Source organism: Triturus cristatus, chromosome 3_2 (genome assembly GCF_964204655.1).
Source record: "Triturus cristatus chromosome 3_2, aTriCri1.1, whole genome shotgun sequence".
In the NCBI taxonomy this organism is placed as follows: Eukaryota; Metazoa; Chordata; class Amphibia; order Caudata; family Salamandridae; genus Triturus; species Triturus cristatus.
This window is the reverse complement of record NC_140584.1, coordinates 499,204,349-499,222,902: the sequence shown is the minus strand read 5'-3', so window position 1 is coordinate 499,222,902 and position 18,554 is coordinate 499,204,349. Positions and strand designations below refer to the sequence as shown.

The 18,554-nt window shown below is 46.6% G+C and overlaps 1 protein-coding gene across 3 annotated transcripts in view; it reads left to right on the top strand.

Moving 5' to 3' along the window:
* Nucleotides 1-9,679, top strand: part of IRAG1 (inositol 1,4,5-triphosphate receptor associated 1) — an 857,666-nt gene extending 847,987 nt beyond the window's left edge. For all 3 annotated transcript variants that reach the window (XM_085648179.1, XM_085648178.1, XM_085648180.1), the window contains one exon: nt 3,164-9,679. In XM_085648179.1, the coding sequence (XP_085504305.1) occupies nt 3,164-3,404 (241 nt within the window). In that variant the 3' untranslated portion in view covers nt 3,405-9,679. The remainder of the gene's footprint in view (nt 1-3,163) is intronic.
* Nucleotides 9,680-18,554: the final 8,875 nt, after the last annotated feature.

Sequence of the window (18,554 nt, the reverse complement as noted above, 5' to 3'; positions counted from 1 at the left end):
CAATGATACAAGATGGCCAGCTGGTTCACTTCCACCCTCCACAAACCCAGACACACATGCAGACGTTTCACGAAGAAATGGAGGAGCAACAAAACTCTGGAAAACGCATGCAACCTTCCAGTACGCCATCAACACACACCACCTCCTCTTCTAAAATACTAAGAAAACGGATATCTGGGGCAGAATCAACGCTAACGCATACAGCAGTACAGAACTCTTTACCATCAACAAGGAGTTCGCCAGGCCCAACAGCGAGACCTCAGACGCTCCCCCTCCTAAGACCTCTGCAGCAAACTTGGCACCTTATCCACCACAAGATCAGGAATATCTATGACAGCTTTGACACCCAAGACCTGGCCGCCACACCCGCCACCATCGCAGACAATCAAGCTGCCCTTCAACAAACTATTCCCTGCTGGACCCCGCTCTCTACAGAGGACACGCACAAGACTATGAAGAGTATCCACTCAGGGGGCCCCAAAGGACCCTTTCCCGTACCACATCTTCCACAAACCAGCGGCCGCCATCGCCCCCAGCTCCGCCGCACCATCAACTGCTCCATCAAAACCGCCACCTTCCCCAATGACTGGAAACATGCCAAGATCAACCCCCTGCTATCCGCGGACCCAAAAGACCTCAAGAACTTCAGACCGATCTCCCTTCTCCCCTTCCTAGCCAAGGTCATAGAGAAGGCCATCAACGCCCAACTCTCCGAGTTCATCAAAGCGAACCATGTCCTGGACACCTCTCAATCCAGCTTCCAAAGCAACCACAGCACAGAGACTGCACTCCTCACCACCACAGACGACATCTGCTCCGTCCTCGGCCGGGGCGAGACTGCAGCCCTCATCCTACTAAACCTCTCGCCCGCCATCGACACCGTCTCCCACCGCACCCTAATCGACACACTCCATAACGCCGGCATCGACAACAGGGATCGGGACTGAATCCACTCCTTCCTCACCGGCCGGACCCAGCAAGTCAGACTACCACTGTTGCTCTCAGAACCCACAGAGATCAGCTGTGGAGTCTGCCAGTGCTCCTCCCTGAGCCCTACCCTTTTCAACATCTACATGGCCCCCCTCGGAGCCATCGTCAGAAGCCACAGACTCAATAACGTCTCCTACACTGACGACACCCAGCTGATCCTCTCCCTCACCAATGAACCCTCAACTGCCAGAACCAGCTTCCACAGCGGAATGAAGGCCATAGCGATATGGATGAGGGACTGCTGCCTCAGGCTCAGCTCAGAAAAGACCGAAGTCCTTATCCTGGGACCCACTGCGTCAGCCTGTGATGACTCCTGGTGGCCAGCTGCTCTGGGTGCTCCCCGACGGACCACTCACGCAACCTTGGCATCATACTGGAGTCTTCGCACATGATGGACCAACAAATCAACGCAGTTTCCTCAGCCTGCTTCCACACACTCTGCCTGCTCCGAAAGACTTTCAGATGGATCCCCATGGAGTCTAGACAGATGGTCACCCACGCACTCATCATCAGCAGGCTTGACTACGGCAACGCACTCGGTGCCACCCAGAAACAGCTCAATAAACTTCAGTACATCCAAAGCGTCGCAGCCAGACTGATCCTCATCACCCCCCACAGCAGCTATATAACGCAACACCTCTAACAACTCCACTTGCCTCCAGTCAACAAAAGAGTCACTTTCAAGCTCCTCGCGCCTACAAAGCCCTACACAACGAAGGACCAGCACACCTGAACCACGGCCTCATACCCACCAGACAACTCTGATCCGCCCATCTTGCCCTCGCCTCCATCTCCAGGATCCACTAGACCAGAACCGGAGGAAGATCATTCTCCTACCTCGCCGCTAAGACATGGAACTCCCTGGCCCTGCACCTCAGACAATCAGCGTCCCTGACCCAATTTAGGAAGGACCTCAAGACCTGGCTCTTAGAATGGTCCGCCGCCGAGTCCGACCATTAGCCCCCCCCACCCTTAGCGCCTTGAGACCCTCACGGGTGAGTAGCCGTGCTTTACAATTGATTACAATTGTCTGGGTAAAAGCACTTGCTGCACTGTATGTATATATATATATATATATATATATATATATATCATTGTGAACAAGGCTGGATAAATCATTTTAAAAAATCCTTCTTGAGTGCCGATAACGTTGTTTACATGCTGGGATTTCAATTTCTCAAATTATTTCCTGGTGAACGATGATTGTGAAGTGCCAGTGTTGTGTGACTGAGTAGACGCAGTGTTGGACACATCGTTGAAGTGACAGCAAAGCAGGTTCTTTATTTGCTGTTTTGAAAAGAAACAACAATCTAAAACGTCTGCCTTTCCTTTTTTCAGAATTGTGCATCCCACATAATCCTTTGCCAGATACATGTTTCTTAGTGTCCTCATTGAAACTCATGTACTGGTTACCCATCCAGTCAGCGATAGCATTGAAAATTACTGTTTATATTGGTAGATACTAAACACCAGTATTGCTTTTAAAAATAAATGAATTAAATGCACTGAACCATCTTAAAGCTGAGACTCAGGTAGGTAGGTTCCTGGTGTATGGATTAAACTCACTTTTTGTGGAGACAGTCATTAGCAAGGCCTAACTTATGAAAATGCTTAACATACTTCCTTCCAGAAATTTCAGAATGCTGCACCTAAATTAAGGTGTGAGGAAGACCAAAAGGTTGGGCTTTCCCAGCCATAGCCCAACCTCTTTAGAGGGTTCTTTGAGTGAGCCTGGCAGCGGTATGCCATATACTTCTGTAATACCAGGATTGCCCGCAGGCATGTCTGCTTATGGTGTGTTTCCATCTGATGGTAGTGGTACTTCCTCCTAACCTCCACCAATGGCCTAAATACTATTCCCTAAATCTGTCTTCTGCTTAAATCAGGTCTCTAGACATGGGTACAGTATACAATATGGGGTCTCACCAGTGAAGTGAAAGTTTGCCTTCCTAGTTTTTGTGTGTTACACCTAACTGCATATACCCAAACGTTTCTCTTGCTCTCTGACCATATTGTTTTACCATTTGCTGTAGCCTAAGCCTACATTGTAAGAGCATTAGAGCCCAGGAAGGGAGATCTCAACCTTCTTTAGAGCATTCAAGTGAGGATCATAAATGAATGGTGACAGGAGTCTGTTGAAATAAATAACCTATTCTTATTTTCTGTTTTTCAGCAAAATTGAAGAATACATAGATTATTTATATATCATTTATCCTAAACTATTGAAACACTGGAACATTTTCTCACTCGTAGCAGCCGCGATCATCCTCTTTGCGCTGATTATGAGCATTTATAACTCGTATACTTGTTGTACCGAGTCTCCTGGAGAACCTCAAGGAAAAGAGACATGTTCGGCGGGCCGGAAGCCTTCCTGGTGGAACCCGGGACTTCAGCAGAAGCAGTGCTCTGAGTAGGAAAGTGCACAACAGTCTGTCAGATCTACGGAAATCAAGAAACACCAGCATGAAAATCAGCACACAGCATTGCAGCTTGCCTCATGCCTTAGTTTATCTGTCAATGGTAAATTGGAATGGACTTTCAACTGAGGAACAATGAACACAACCTGTAAAGGGGCCAATAACTATTCTCTAACCTGGTGCCAAAGAGCTGCAAATCACTTACCAGTCAAAGTACCAGAGTGGAAAGCTTTATGTTCTTTGAGTGTCACCTCACAAACCTCTTCACGTGATACAACCCTTCTTTGGAATATGGACCAGGGTCACGTACATTCAACCGCCTTTCCTTACACACAGCGTATACCCATAATAAGAGGCAGATGGTCCGCGCAGTGTGAAGTTAAGTCTGGGTGACAATGTTGGCGAATATCTTGAAAACGTCAAGAATTCTTTCAAATAGTTACAGACTCCACCATTTATTGTTTTTCAGATACATAAATCAGATGAAGTATTTTCTCAAATTTTGTGCGGTCACAATAATTTGATAACTGCCCCTTGTTCGTTCTGTCCTACTATATGACCACTGTTTCAGCACTGATTGACGGTAATCTAGCAAGTGAATCTAGCAAGTGATATTAAGGCAGAGAGAAGCATTGAAAGAGCACTACGAAGCCACAAAGGTAACGTTAGAGTTATCACATCCTGTCACTGTGGGGATTTATGATGTCGACATCAAGCCTTTATAGCTTTTAGTGCAGAGAATAGACGTCATTATACGTGCACAAATTAAGGAGTCTTCATTTTGAGCAGCGAACAAAATGGTTGAGCCAAATATCTTGGTTTAAGTAGATTATAAATGTATGTGAGACAAAACAGACTCCCCTCACCAAAGCACTAGCTTTGTTAGACCAGTACAAACAACAAAACGCACAAGAAACTCTATTGACCATTGTTTCTTCTTTTCTTCTGTTTTGTATTATTGTTATTTATTTCCACTGCTCTTTCTAATCAGCACACAAAATATATATTTTTTTTAACCTAGGGAGGGTTTAACAGGGACATGATATGAAATGGTGAAAAACCTTGACTTCGAAATAATTTTGACAGCCCTTCAAACGTTTTAGGAAGACAAAAATCTTCTGAAAACGAACAGTTGTCAAAATCAATTTCAATTTCACCAAATATTTTGTACTGATGAAATGATAATTCGCATGTGAAAAGTGTTCGTTGTTAATAGTAATATGAGAAGACGGTATGTGTAACCACAAAATGAATACAATACAAAATCCACGGGGTTTGCCCAAATGACTGATGCATCGGAATGGATATATTCGCCAATAGACACAGGGTACAATCAATTACACCTACAACTTGGTACATATTCCCATCTTATTTAACAATGTTTCAGAAAACCCACATACCACAGTTTATTCCAGGTTGGAACAATTATTCATTTATTTTAATTGTTCTCTATTACATTATCTATAACGGACAGTGCACAAAACATACATAACAAAACATGGATAATCAAAATCAAAACACAATTGTTTCCTACCCCCCGTTTTTACAATGAAGTGTTTGCTTTCTAATTCATTGCAATCCACTGTGAGGTAATCCTGAGGTACACATTCCACCTCTACAAACCTTTAATAGTGTGTGTCCATTTTTAACATGGTATTTGCACCAGGGCTGGGCGTAGTTCCGTGAAGTTACAAAAAGCTCTGTGAAGTTCCACGAGTGGCGGAGTGCAGTGCGAACTGCAGTTTGTGCTGGTATTCCTGCCGCTCGGGCGCGGGGAAAAACTCTGCTGCACATCGCGAAGCGCAGTTTTCTGCACTCGGCGAATTCCGCGGGAGTGCGAAGTGCAGAAAACTCTGCAAACTCCGCAAACGGAGCGAAGTTTGCCGCCCAGGCTTAATTTGCACTTTCATGGATTCCTCCTTTTTAGGTTTCGCCTGAGCCAGCGCTTTAGCGCTGCTCTCGCGAGAGCTTTTGTAAAATGGGGATTTGGAAGTGCACACCAGTGCTTTCAGGCCGCCAACTACAGTGCATGTGCGCCGGCGCGCGCACCATTTGGCAGCCTGCGTGATCATTTCGCGGCCGCTTTGATGTTCTCAGTGAGCCGTGCAGCCACTGAGAACATCAAAGCGGCCGCGAAAGTGCACACCATTTGCCACCCCCTCCCTTATCCCACTTCCTGCTTGTCTAAATTTCATTTCGCGCACACACTTAACTCCCGGTCTATGTTGGCACTTTTCCCGTCGTGCGCACCTCTCACTTTTTAAAAAAAAAATCATTTTTGCTCGCACGTTCACAACTCCCGGTCGCGGCCAATGCTTGTTTAATTCTTCATTGTGCATTCATCTCTGTATTCACGTTAATTCCACCCTCCTGTATGTCGTTCGTTGCCACGGTGTTTGACGGCCATTTTGCGTTGGTCACACATCTGTAGTAATGTCCCTCTTTGTACTGTTTCTATTTCAACTTTGGCACAGGCTAGAACTGTGCGGATTTTCACATCGTAATGGAGACGGCCGTAGCTGCAAGACTGGGTGAGGAGGGCAGTCGAGGGTTTGAGGGTGGAGGTGCTTCTCCCATTTCGTTGCTGACGTTTCTCCCAATAAACATTTTACCTCCCTCTTCATTGCATGCAGTGCCCACATTACAAAACAATCAGAAAGCTCTACTTCCAGAAAGATTCTTTTATTGTTGGTTTCCGTTCTCTCTCTCCGTAACATAGGACTTCCCTTGTGCTCATGTGTTTGTCCCCATTACTTTACATCTTTCGTTACATAGATTTTCACCTCTCTCAAGAATTCAGGTCGAATAATCAGTTCGGTGCTCCGACTCGAGAACCAAGGTAATATTCATACATGCATGAGATGACTAAATAAATGGGCGGAAACACCAGTAGGCAGTTTTGGCTTTTTAGCTAGCAGATCAATGCATTCTGAAAACTGTATTTTCTAATTCAATGTGTTTTTAGTTGAACGTTTATCCATCCTCCTGGAAAAGGAAAATCCTGAAGCGGTGAAATCGCTCCTTTTAAATTACAAAATATGTATTCAATGTCTATCTGGTCAAATATGTTGTATCATGTAATTCATGTGGAGTTAACAGTAGCTGGGTAAAAAAAAGGAAACGTCTCTTCTACAAAATGTTTGTTCCCTTGTGAAAGGCAATAGACTTGCCATGAAAGGAAAGCAATCTGATCTCAGAATAGGGATGCAAGCTTGTATTTATGGGACCTGGCCTGTGGTGCAGGGTAATTGAGAATGGCCATTTGGGAAATGCATGCTACTGCTTCTGACAGTAAAAACTTGGAAGGTTGTCTTCATTCTGTTTTCTGCGTGATTTGATCTACTGTGCTGGACGTTGTGATGCAGCTCGGGAGTTGTAGGAGTCGAGCAGGCTTTAGAGGTGATCTGTGCTTGCCAGCATTCATACATTAGAAAACAGCAGACTCGGATGAACTTCTGGGGCTAAATTTGGTTTTGTGTTTGTTAACTATTTATACATCCTTCGCCAATACATCCTCGGAATTCAGTAATGAAATATAATTAATTCGATGTAATAGGGCTGCGTCACAAATTCACATGTAAATTTGGAAATGCATAGTTAATGTCCACACTTGATCTAATATGAGAGTTTTTCATTGTAAACCTATACACACACCGAAATTTTGCATGCTGTACCTGAAAAGAACAAGCATTGGCATAGCCAATAGGCCTCGCTTTTGGGACCTTATAAGTTTTTAGTTATGCAGCACAATATCCTTGGTGAAACAACATCAACTGTTGCATGGCTACACACTTATAAGGTCCCAAATGCGAGACCTATTGGCTATGCCAAAGCTTGTTTCAATTGTCAATGTGTTTCAGCCCTTTCATTCGGGCCTTATCAGGACAAGGGTATAAGGAACAACTTGTGAAGCCTCACCCGGAGGGCTCGTAGGTGCCTGTATCACGGTCTCAACATTCACCGTGTGGTACAAAGAAAACGGTCCTCAATATTACTTGGACCCACACGCTTACAACTTTAAAGAGAGCACTGGATCCTATTAAAGACGTGCATACGAGTGTTCCCGAATGAGTCTTAATCATGCGTGAACCAGCAAGTCTTTCCATCACGCCCAATCGCACTCCTCCTCTGCTACGGGCAAACACAAAATGAAAACAGCAGCATTATAGATTGCTCCGGTTTCCTATATCTAAGCATATGGAGATTCAAGCACTATTAAAAAAAAGCTGCATACCGTCAGTATTGAGATGCAGCTCATTCATCTAATTTCAGAGGGATAGCATCAACAGGAGCATGCCAGTATTGACAGGAGATCATGTTTGTGTTTGAAGCCATGTAGCCACAGGGGCATTACAATACTGCGTCACCAGGAATGTTCTGTACATTCACTTACAATCGGCATCTGGTGGTGTTTTCTCAGTACCCCTGGAAGGTGTCCCAAGGTCACATATAAGCCTTGGTCAATCATCCTATCTAAGCGTATCTCCAGTACATTTTAATATTGGATCACACACTCAAACAAGTTCAGCAAAGTTCATTTTGAGCACTCCTGACATATGATCTGCACATTAATTGATAATCTGCATTCTGGGCAAGAGGCACTGAAGATAGATGGTGAAATGAGCACAACTTAATGTGGCCCCCTGATGTTCCACTTCGTGAGTTTAGAGATGACTTAGAACCACTACAATGACATGACCTAATTTATGAAAAGTGACAAACACTGTGCACGTTTTGCGCATCATAAACGTGCATGAGCTATTTAACTGCAGTCTGTCAGTCCACGAAGCAGAGGTGCATGGATTCAGGGGGCTAAGGCAACAGTGCAAAACTGCTGTCTTTTCCAGCCCTCTTTTCTTCAATACTAAAGCAGCTGACACATGTCCACTGCTTCAGCCGTCATTGACCATGTGGAGGAACAGACAAGTGCCTCCTAATGTCAGTCGCTGCCCACTATTCCATCAAGTGGTCATTTCCTTGCATGACCATTAAAAGGCACATACATTGTGCAATCACATTCTTCGCCCTATTTTAGGGGTGGAAATGTAATCCTTACTAGCAATGACCATGACCTGCGTGCTCGTCTGTGTACTTGGTTGTATAATCCAGAGAGGATATCCTCGCTGCATACTTTTGTTGCATAAGTCCTAAACTACCACAACCAAGGGAGGAACCATATGTGTCTTCTGTCCACATAGCACTAGGCCAGCGCTCATAAAGGGAAATGGAGACTGACAGAGCTCTGAGAAACTGTGTACTCCTCTATGAATGAAGGTTGTGCCTGGCCAAACCCCTGCTACTCCTCTTGTCCCGCACAAATGCACAAGTGACAAATGCATATGAATACTTTAGTTTGTCCAAATATATCACATTTCACTGTGGTGCAGATTGAGTTTGATAATTTGAATATGCGTAAGGTGTGCATTTTGAGAAAGTGTGCAAATTATGAGTTTTTAGTGGGAAAACACTCTGGTAAGAAAGGTGTTGTAACTATGCTTTTGTTATGGTATTTAAGGATGTGAAGATAGAATTTGACAAAGAGACTGGAGAGAATGTGTAATCTGCAGTGAGCTAACGCCCATCCTGTTTGTCTGTAAAATCTTTGGCATCGTCTGCTCTCAACAGGAGGCAGAGCTGATATCACAAACTGGAATAAAGTAAAATCCTCTCAATTTAAAGCAATATGCGCCTACCAGTTAAAAAATAAAAGCAAATGGTGAGCCCTGAAAGGATTAATACATTGTGTGTATTCACTACCATCATCATTAATGGAAACTTGTGCACTATCCTTACTCCCTGTCCACTCACGGGATCCAGTTTTGAAGTGCATTGATGTTTTAATTAACCTTTTCTTTGCATACAGCACTTTGAGATTCTCCACCTATTTATGTTGCAGCCTCAAAAGTATCAACTTAATACTGTTTGTTTTGGAAGTTTTCTCGAAATCAAGAATGCCTTACATTGTGCTTAGACCACCGTTACTGAGAACGTCATTCACATACTTTTTCTAGTTTTATCTTGTCTTCATGTGCAATATTTTTTGCTCTACCTTATCAGTGTTCTGCTTTACTATGTCACGTGGTGAATGTATTGTTAATATTTCCTAGCACTGCACTGAGATTTTTAGGATAAAGGAATAGCAATCACAATTGTTGAGAGAAAAATAATATTTTTGGCAGCGTTAAACTTTGCACAATGTGTGCTAATATTGTACTGTAGAGAAGCACATACTTGAGTTTAAATAATAAAATATTTCCAAACGCTTTTCTTTATTTCCTGTATAAGTTTCAATGCATGATATTTAAATAAGGTGTGTTCCTTTCTTCTGAGCTTGGTGGGATGTAGGTAATTTTAAAATATCATTCTAATCACATTGATTTTTAGTTGTTTGTATCATATTTTTATTTTGATACCGAGTTCCCTGAAAATGAATGTATTTTACATTTGAAATAGCAGCTGAAGAACATATTATAGGCAATGTGGGTGGCTGTTGTCAGAAGACAGAATACGTTGCTTTCTGGTATGTGCAATTGTGTTTTCGTCTTTCTGCATTGACAGTGTTTCGCTTTGTTGGTTGTGGGGGGTTCTCGCTGTGACACTGAAGGGTGTGCTTTGTTGTACAGCTGCAAGGTGTTTTCCTCCTTTAGTATTTGAGTGGAGAGTATCAAACTGTGGCAGTAGCAAGATTGTAAAGGTGTAGAATGTCCCTTGTGACAGTGGCATGGGTGGTTCTTTATTTTGGATGTGCAGTGCTGGGTTCTTGGTTTTGGGAGTGGTGGTTTGAGGCCACGCCCCTTTTTACACCACTCTGCAAATGCGGCTCCTGGCGCATTGCTGCTCGGAGGATGAAGTCCACTGGTGTCCTGAGGTCCTCAGGACACAAGAGGACCTCATCACCCCACCAGCAGTGCGCCAAGAGGCGTGTTTGCAGGCTGGTGTAAAAAGGAGCTTGGCCTCGGATCACCTCTCTGCAATCCAGCTCTGTTATGCTTTGTGAAGGTACCTGCTGCACTAGTTACCCCCCAGGGACCCTCAGTATTCAAGGGGAATTAATTCCCCAACTTACAACGTGCCAGGGGGTGCATTTGCAGAGTGGTGCAGGGAGGGGGCGGGGCCTCAGATGAGATGCCGGATTTTTTAAAATATTTTTTTTTAGAAGGGGGTTGTGTGGCCCCCCTTCTTTTATCATTGTTGGGGCCCTGGGGAGTCCATCCCCCAGGGCATGACCCCTTTTTAATTTTTTTTTTTTTAGGGGAAAGGGGCTGGGTGGCCCCCCTCCCGAGGCCTATTTAGGCCTTCAGGACCCCAACCCCCGTGGCATGACCAGAATTTTTTATTTTTATTTTATATTTGGAGGGGGACGCATGGCCCCCCTCCCAGGCCACTTCTGGCCCCGGGTACCTCATCCCCCGGGGGCTGGCCTCTCTTTTGGGGACCATGGGGGGAGCCCCAATGCCCCCCCAGTCCCGCTGGCTGCCCGCCTCCTGCGAGAGCCGGCATTGCTTTTGCACAAGGGGAGCTGCTGACATGCAGCTACCCTTGTGCAGAAGCAAACCTGCTTTGCTTCATTGAAGCGAGAGCAGGTTTTCCTGCTCTCGTTTCATGAAGCAAACAGCAATGTCCCAGAGGTGGGCACCCCGGAACATTGCAGGAGCTGGCCCTGGGGGGTGGCGGTCCCCAGGGCCATCAAGGGCTCCAGCAGGGGGGCTGCGCGGCCACCTTCCCATGTGTTTAAAGCCCCGGGGAGATGGTGGTCCCCAGGGCTAGGAGGTCCGCAACAGACCCCCGCATTTAATTAAAAAGTGCCCGGGGAGGTGGTGGTCCCCGGGGCAGAGTGGGGGGCAGAAGCCCCCACGCTTCATTTATGATTTATTTTAGCCCAGGGGAGGTGGTGGTCCCGGGCTCGGGGGTCCGCAATGGACCCCCACATTTAATTAAAGAGTGCCCCGGGGAGGTGGTGGTCCCTGGGGCAGTGTTGGGGGGAGATGAGCCCCCCACACTTCATTTATGATTTATTTTAGCCCCGTGGAGGTGGCGGTCCCCAGAGCTTGGGGGGCCCATAAGGACCCCCACCCTATTCAAATGAAGCCCCAGAAGGTGGCGGTCCTCGGGGCTTAGGGGGGCCTGTGAGGCCCCCCACCCTATTCAAATGAAGCCCCAGGAAGTGGCGGTCCCCAGAGCTGCAGAGGGGCCACACGCCCCCATGCGTAGAATACAAAGCCCCGGGGAGGTGGCGGTCCCCGGGGCAGCGGGTCCTTTACGGGCTCCCGCTACAGAATGCAGGATTGCCCCCGGGACCTGGCCCACCCGTGGGCTTTAAAAAACCGAAGCGCGGGAGACAGTGCTATGATTTTTTAAATTTTCTACGGGGTTCGCACAGCCAGCGCGACCTGGCCGAAAATGTAAAAAAAAATGCTTTTTTGGGGCCTGGGGATCCCTGCGGGACCCCCTGAGCAGGCCTGGTGGATCAAGGTGCTTTTACCCTGCCTCCTTTTCTTGTTTTTAATCTATCTCTTACCTTTTTCTTTCTCCCTCGGTCTGAAGCACAAGATGGCTGCCAACACTTCCTGGTTTGAAGTGTTGGCAGCTAATCAGAGGCAAGCTCGTACTCGGAGGGCTCAGGCAATCAGATCTCACAATTCTCAAATATTGATATCTGTAAATCTTTAAATATCCCCAAAAACTACTGGACGGAATTACACCAGCGTGCTTTCTGGACCAAGAGCTGATTTGGTGTAATTCCGTTCAGCAGTTCAGGCTGTAGCCATGTCTAAAGTTTCCTCTGGAAATTAACATCGAGAAAACACGTTTTGGGACCACCCTTTTTCCTCGGCCCCACCTTGACGAATCACGCTGAAACTTTCAAGACAGGAGCTGACCTGAGTGAACAATTAGTTTTGAAACTTTCGTGAAGATTCGTCTAACGGCGCTACAGTTATTAGCAAATCAAAAAACGCTTTTCCTATGGAAACTAGGTTCTAACTATAACTAGGTAACTAGGTAATATGTATGTATGTGGGTATATGTATGTGTATATATATATATGCACCAAAGCTGATAGCTGATAGCTGACTTGCTCCCTTGTTCACTCGTGAACAAGGGAGCAAGTCCCGAAACGCGTAGAGTGGGCCGTTTGCGCATAATAAATCTCTGCATTTGAAAGCCTGAAGAGTCCGTGGTTGCTGTTATTTTCATATCCTGAAAAGATATCAGCTTTGGTGCATGTTTAGAGGTTCGCTTCCTCGCCACGGACTGCCATTGATAGAGGCGGGGGAAAGGCGGTTTTCGGTGTTTCGGCACCGATGCATGAGTATTGGTATATATATATATATATATATATATATATATATATATATATATATATATATATATATACATATATATATATATATATATATACATATATATACATATATATATATATTTATACAGGTGTAGTTATAGTTAGGACCTTGTTTCTATTCAAAAATCGTTTTTTCTTTTGCCAATATCTTTAGGGCCGTTTGACGAATCTTCTATGTGAAGTTTTCAAAACTAATGACCAGCTGAGTTCAGCTCCTGTCCTAAAGATTTGGGGGTGATTCATCAAGCAGGGGCTGAGAAAAAAGGGGGGTCTCAAAACATGTTTTCCCATGTTAATTTCTATAGGAATTTTGGAACAGGCTACAGCCCGAACTGTTGAACGGACTTACACCAAAAAGGTGGTTCTAGGTTCAGATAGCAACTTTTTTTTAAATGGTGTAAATATGGTCAGTAGTTGCTGAGAAATTAAAAAAATAAAAATTTATCTGAGCACTGAGGAGGAGCCGCAAACCCTCCCGAGCAGGAGCTTCATTCTGATTGTCTGTCAACACTCCAAACTAGAATGTGTTGGCAGCCATCTTGTGACTCGGTAATCGAGTCCCAAGAAAACAGTTAAAAAATCATTTAAAAAACAAGAAAAGGGGGCAGTGTAAAAACACCATGACCTCCTAGGCCTGCTCAGGGGTTCCCACAGGGACCCCCAGGCCCCAAAAAACCATAAAAAACAAAATCACAGGATTTGCGTGGGGTGCGTGAATCCTGCCGAATTCTTTTTAAAAAACACAGCACGGGCTCCCATGCTTCGTTTCTTTGAGCCCCCAGGTGGGCCAGGTCCCGAGGGCAATGGGGAAATTATATGTGGGGGCCCGTGGGGACCCCTGCAACCTCAGGGACCGCCATCTTCCCGAGTGTTGAAGAAAATTGTGTGGGGACTCCAACCCCCCCACGCTGCCCCAGGGACCACCACCTCCTGGGGATTTAATATATGTGAGGTGGAGAGCCTTGTGGGCCTCCCAAGCCCCTGGGACTGCCACCTCCCTGGGGCTTACTTTAATTATAGGTGGGGGACCTCGCAGGCCCCCCCAAGCCCTGGGGACCACCAACCCCCCGGGGCTATGCAAATGTAGGGAGGGGAGCCACGCGGCCCCCTCCTGGAGCCCTCAATGGCCCTGAGAACCGCCACCACCCAGGGCCGGCTCCTGCAATGTCCCGGGGTGCCCACCCCCGGGACATTGCCGTTTGCTATGGCAGAGTGGGAGCACGGCTCCCACCCTGCCATATCAGACACTGCTTTGCTTCTTGGAAGCCAGAGCAGGAAGCCTGCTCTCGCTTCCAAGAAGCAAAGCAGAATTGCTTTTGGGCCAGGGGAGCTGCATATTAGCAGCTCCCCTTACCCAAAAGCAATGCTGGCTCCCGCAGGAGGCGGGAGCTGGCAGGGACCGTGGGGGAATTGGGGTCCCCCACGGTCCCCAACGCTGAGGCCAGGCCCCAAGGGATGGGGTCCCCGAGGCCAGAAGTGGCCCGGGAGGGGAGCCAAGCGGCCCTCCTCCCTTTAATTTATTTTTAAAAACAACAGCAGCCTCGAGGGATGGGGACCCCAGTGCCACATGCCCCCCCTCCCAAATATTTATTTTATTTTTAAATGAGGCAATGCCCCTGTGGATGGGGTACCCGGGGCCAATAAAGGCCTCAGGAGGGGGGCCATGCAAAAAGGCTGGTCAGGTCCTGGGGGATGGGGTCCTAAGGGCCACAAAAGATAGTAAAAGAAGGGGGTCACACAGCCCCCTTTCTAACAAAACAAACAAAAAGAAAAGATGGCATCTTGCCGGAGGCCCTGCCCCTTTCCAGCACCACTTTGCAAATGCACCTCCAGACCTCCTGACACATTTTAAGTTGGGGCATTAAATCCCCTTGAATCCTGAGGGTCCCTGGGGACCAACTAGCCCACCAGGTGCCTCCGGTAAGTGGGATTGCTGAGAGGTGGTCCGAAGCCATGTCACTTTTTACACCACTCTACAAACGCGCCTCTTGGTGCACTGCTAGTGGGGCGATAAGGTCCTCCTGTGTCCTGAGGACCTCAGGACTAAAGTGGACTTAATCCCCCCAGCAGCTGTGCGCCAGGAGGTGTGTGTGCAGAGTGGTGTAAAAAGGGGGCTTGGCCTCAGACCACTCTCAGCAATCCAGCTGTGGGGGGCTTACTAGAGGTAACAGGAGGGCTAGTTGGCCCCAGGGACCCTCAGGGGACAAGGGGACTTCATCCCCTAACTAAGAGTGCACCTGGAGGCGCATCTGCGGAGTGGTGGAGAAAGGGGGCGTGGCCTGTGTCCACCACTCAGCAGTTCCACTGTGTGGGGCTTACTGGAGGTAAGAGGTAAGCTAGTTGGCCCCTAAGAACCCACAGCAGCGAAGGGGACTTCAATCCCCATCCAAGAGCACATCGGGGCACGCATTTGCAGAGTGGTGGGCAAAGGGGGCATGGCCTGCTATGAGAACTTAGCAATCCTGCTGTGTGGGACTTACTGGAGGTAAAAGGAGGGGTAGTTGGCCCCCAAGGATGACCTTGGGGGCCATATACCCCTCTTGTTACCTCCAGTAAGTCCCACACAGTGGGATTGCTAAGACAACTCTGCAAATGCGTGCCCTGACATGCTCTTGGATGGGGATTGAAGTCACACACCTCCTGGCAGACTACGGGATGGGGGATGAAGTCCACTTTACTCCTGAGAGACTTTGGATACCAAGAAGCCCTCCTTGTACCACCTGTAGTCCTACGCAGCAGAATTCCTGAGCACTTGTTGGAGGCCCAGCACCCTTTCTCCACCACTCTGCAAATGCAACTGCTAATTAAAGAAGCAATTGAAATGGAATACATTTGCGAGAGTTAGAGCTATTGGTGTTGTAAATGTAAAAGTTTTTTACTAATTTTTTTTGGAGTGGAGTGGATGTACGTTGTGTGTAGTGGAATTATGTGGTATGTTGTGCAGTGAAATTATGTGGATAGAAAGTATGTGGTATTTAGTGTATAGGAATTATGTAGAGTGGGATTATTCGTTATGGTGTTAAATTGGTACTATTGGTGTGCAAGCCACTCTTTCTGCATTTCTGTTGCTTCTTTCTGCACCTTTTGTTCTTTTTCTGCACTTCTCTTGCCTCTTTCTGCACATCTCTTCTACTTTCTGCACCTCTCTTGCCTCTTTCTGTACTTCACTTGCCTCTTTCTGTACCCCTCTTGCCTCTTTGTGGATCTCTGTTGGTTCTTTCTGCACTGCTCCTGCTTCTTTCTGCACCTCTGTTCCAAATGTATGCATCCCTTGTGCCTTTTTCTGTACCCCTCTTCCCTTTCTTTTTGCACCTCTCTTGCCTCAGTCTGCCCACCTGTTCCCTCTTTCTGCACCCCTTTTGCCTGTTTCTGCAGTTCTCTTGCCTCCTTCTGCACCTCACGTGCCTCTGTCTGCACCCCTGTACCCTCTTTCTGTACATCTTTTGCTTCTTTCTACACCTCTTTTGCTTCTTTCAGCAATTCTCTTGCCTCTTTCTGCACTTCTCTTGCCTGTTTGTGCAACTCTCTTGCCTCTTTCTACACCTCTCTTCCCTCTTTCTGCACCACTCTTGCCTCTTTCTGCACTTCTCTTCCTTCTTTCTACACCCCTCGTGCCTCTTTCTGCACCCTTCTTCCCTTTTCCTGCACATCTCTTGGTTCTTTCTGCACTGCTCTTGCCTCTTTCCACACCCCTCTTGCCTCCTTCTGTACCTCTGTTGTTTCTTACTGCATTTGCTCTTGCTTCTTTCTGCACCTCTCTTGCAAATGTCAGCACCTCACTCTCTTCCTTCTGCATCTCTCTTGCCTCTTTCTGCACCTCAAGTGCCTCTTTCTGCACTTATCTTATTTAGAAATCTGTTTATTAGGTTTTGCAGCAAGAATCGTACAATACACCTCATAATGGCAGAGTGCATAATTACAACTGGTGCACGGTGAAGTCTCAGAACACATCACACATACTCATGACATTTAGCACCAATTGAGTGGCATTTAGCATTGACTAAAGTTGTAGCCTGCGAGTCTGTAAGGAATGCTATCATCACGCGTGGTGTTGCAGTCACATCACTAGCGGAAAGCATCAAGCCGCAGTCTCTTTTGCCAAAGACGTACATTTCCCAGTGCACCCCCCTCTTTCTGCACTTATCTTGCCTCTTTCTGTACCTCTCTTGCCTCTTTCTGCACCTCACTTGCCGATTTCTGCTCTTCTCTTGCCTCTTTCTGAACTTTACTCTCTTATTTCTGCACCTCCCTTGCCTCTTTCTGCTCTTCACTTGCTTCTTTCTGCATTTCTCTTGCCTCTTTCTGCACCTCTATTGCCTCTTTCTGCAACTCTGTTGCTTTTCTCTGCACTTCTGTAGCCATTTTCTGCACCCTAGCTGTCTCTTTCAGCACCTCTGTTGCTTCTTTCTGCACTTCTGTTCCTTATTTCTGCACCCCTCTTGCCTCTTTCTGTACCCTTCTTGCCTCTTTGTTCACCTCTACTACCTCTTTCTGCAACTCTCTTGCCTCTTTCTGCACCTCTGTTGGTTCTTTCTGCACTGCACTGCTCTTGCTTCTATCTGAACTTCTTTTGTAAATTTCTGTATCCCTCTTGCCTCTTTCTGGACCCCTGTTCCCTCGTTCTGAACCTTTCCTGCCTGTTTCAGCACCTCCTTGCCTCTTTTGCACCTCTGTTGTTTTTTTCTGCACTTCTCTTGCCTCATTCTGCACCCCTCTTTCCTCTTTCAGTACCTCTGTTGCTTCTATCAACTCTTTTCTTGCTTCTTTGTGCACCCCTCTTGCCTCTTTCTGTACCCCTCTTGCCTCTTTGTGCACCTCTCCTTCCTCTTTCTTTTCCTTTCTTGCCTCTTTCTGCACCCCTCTTCCCTCTTTCTGCAGCTCTCTTCTCTTTTGCTGTACCACTCTTGCCTCTTTCTGTACCTCTGTTGCTTCTTTCTGCACTTCTCTTGCCTCTTTTTGCACTCTTCGTGCCTCTTTCAGCACTTCTCTTCCTTCTTTCTGCACCCCTCGTGCCTCTTTCTGCACCCTTCTTCCCTTTTCTTGCACGTCTCTTGGTTCTTTCTGCACTGCTCTTGCCTCTTTCTGCACCCCTCTTATTCCTTACTGCAATGCTCTTGCTTCCTTCTGCACCTCTCTTGCCTCTCTCTGCACTTCTCATGCCTCTTTCTGCACTTCTCAAGCCTCTTCATGTGCCTCTCTTGCCTCTTTCTGCATCACAAGTGCTTCTTTCTGCACTTATCTTGCCTCTTTCAATACCTCTCTTGCCTCTTTCTGCACCTCACTTGCCACTTTCTGCTCTTCTCTAGCCTCTTTCTGAACCTCACTCTCTATTTCCTGCACATCTCTTGCCTTTTTCTGCTCCTCATTTGATTCTTTCAGTATCTCTCGCCTCTTTCTGCACTTCTATTGCCTCTTTCTGCAATTCTATTGCTTCTTTATGTACTTCTCTTGCCTTTTTCTGCATCCTTCTTGTCTCTTTCAGCCCCTCTGTTGCCTCTTACTACACTTCTATTCCATCTTTCCGCACTCCTCTTGCCTCTTTCTGTACCCTTCTTGCCTCTTTGTGCACCTCTCCTACCTCTTTCTGCACCCTTCTTGCCTCTTTCTGCACTGTTCTTGCTTTTATCTGCAACTCTTTTGTAAATGTCTGTATCCCTCTTGCCTCTTTCTGCACCCCTGTTCCCTCTTTCTGCACCTTTCTTGCCCTTTTCTGCACATATCTTGCCTTTCAGCACCTCCGTTGCTTCTTTCTGCACTGCTCTTGCTTCCTTCTGCACGCTTGTTGCAAATTTATGCATCCCTCT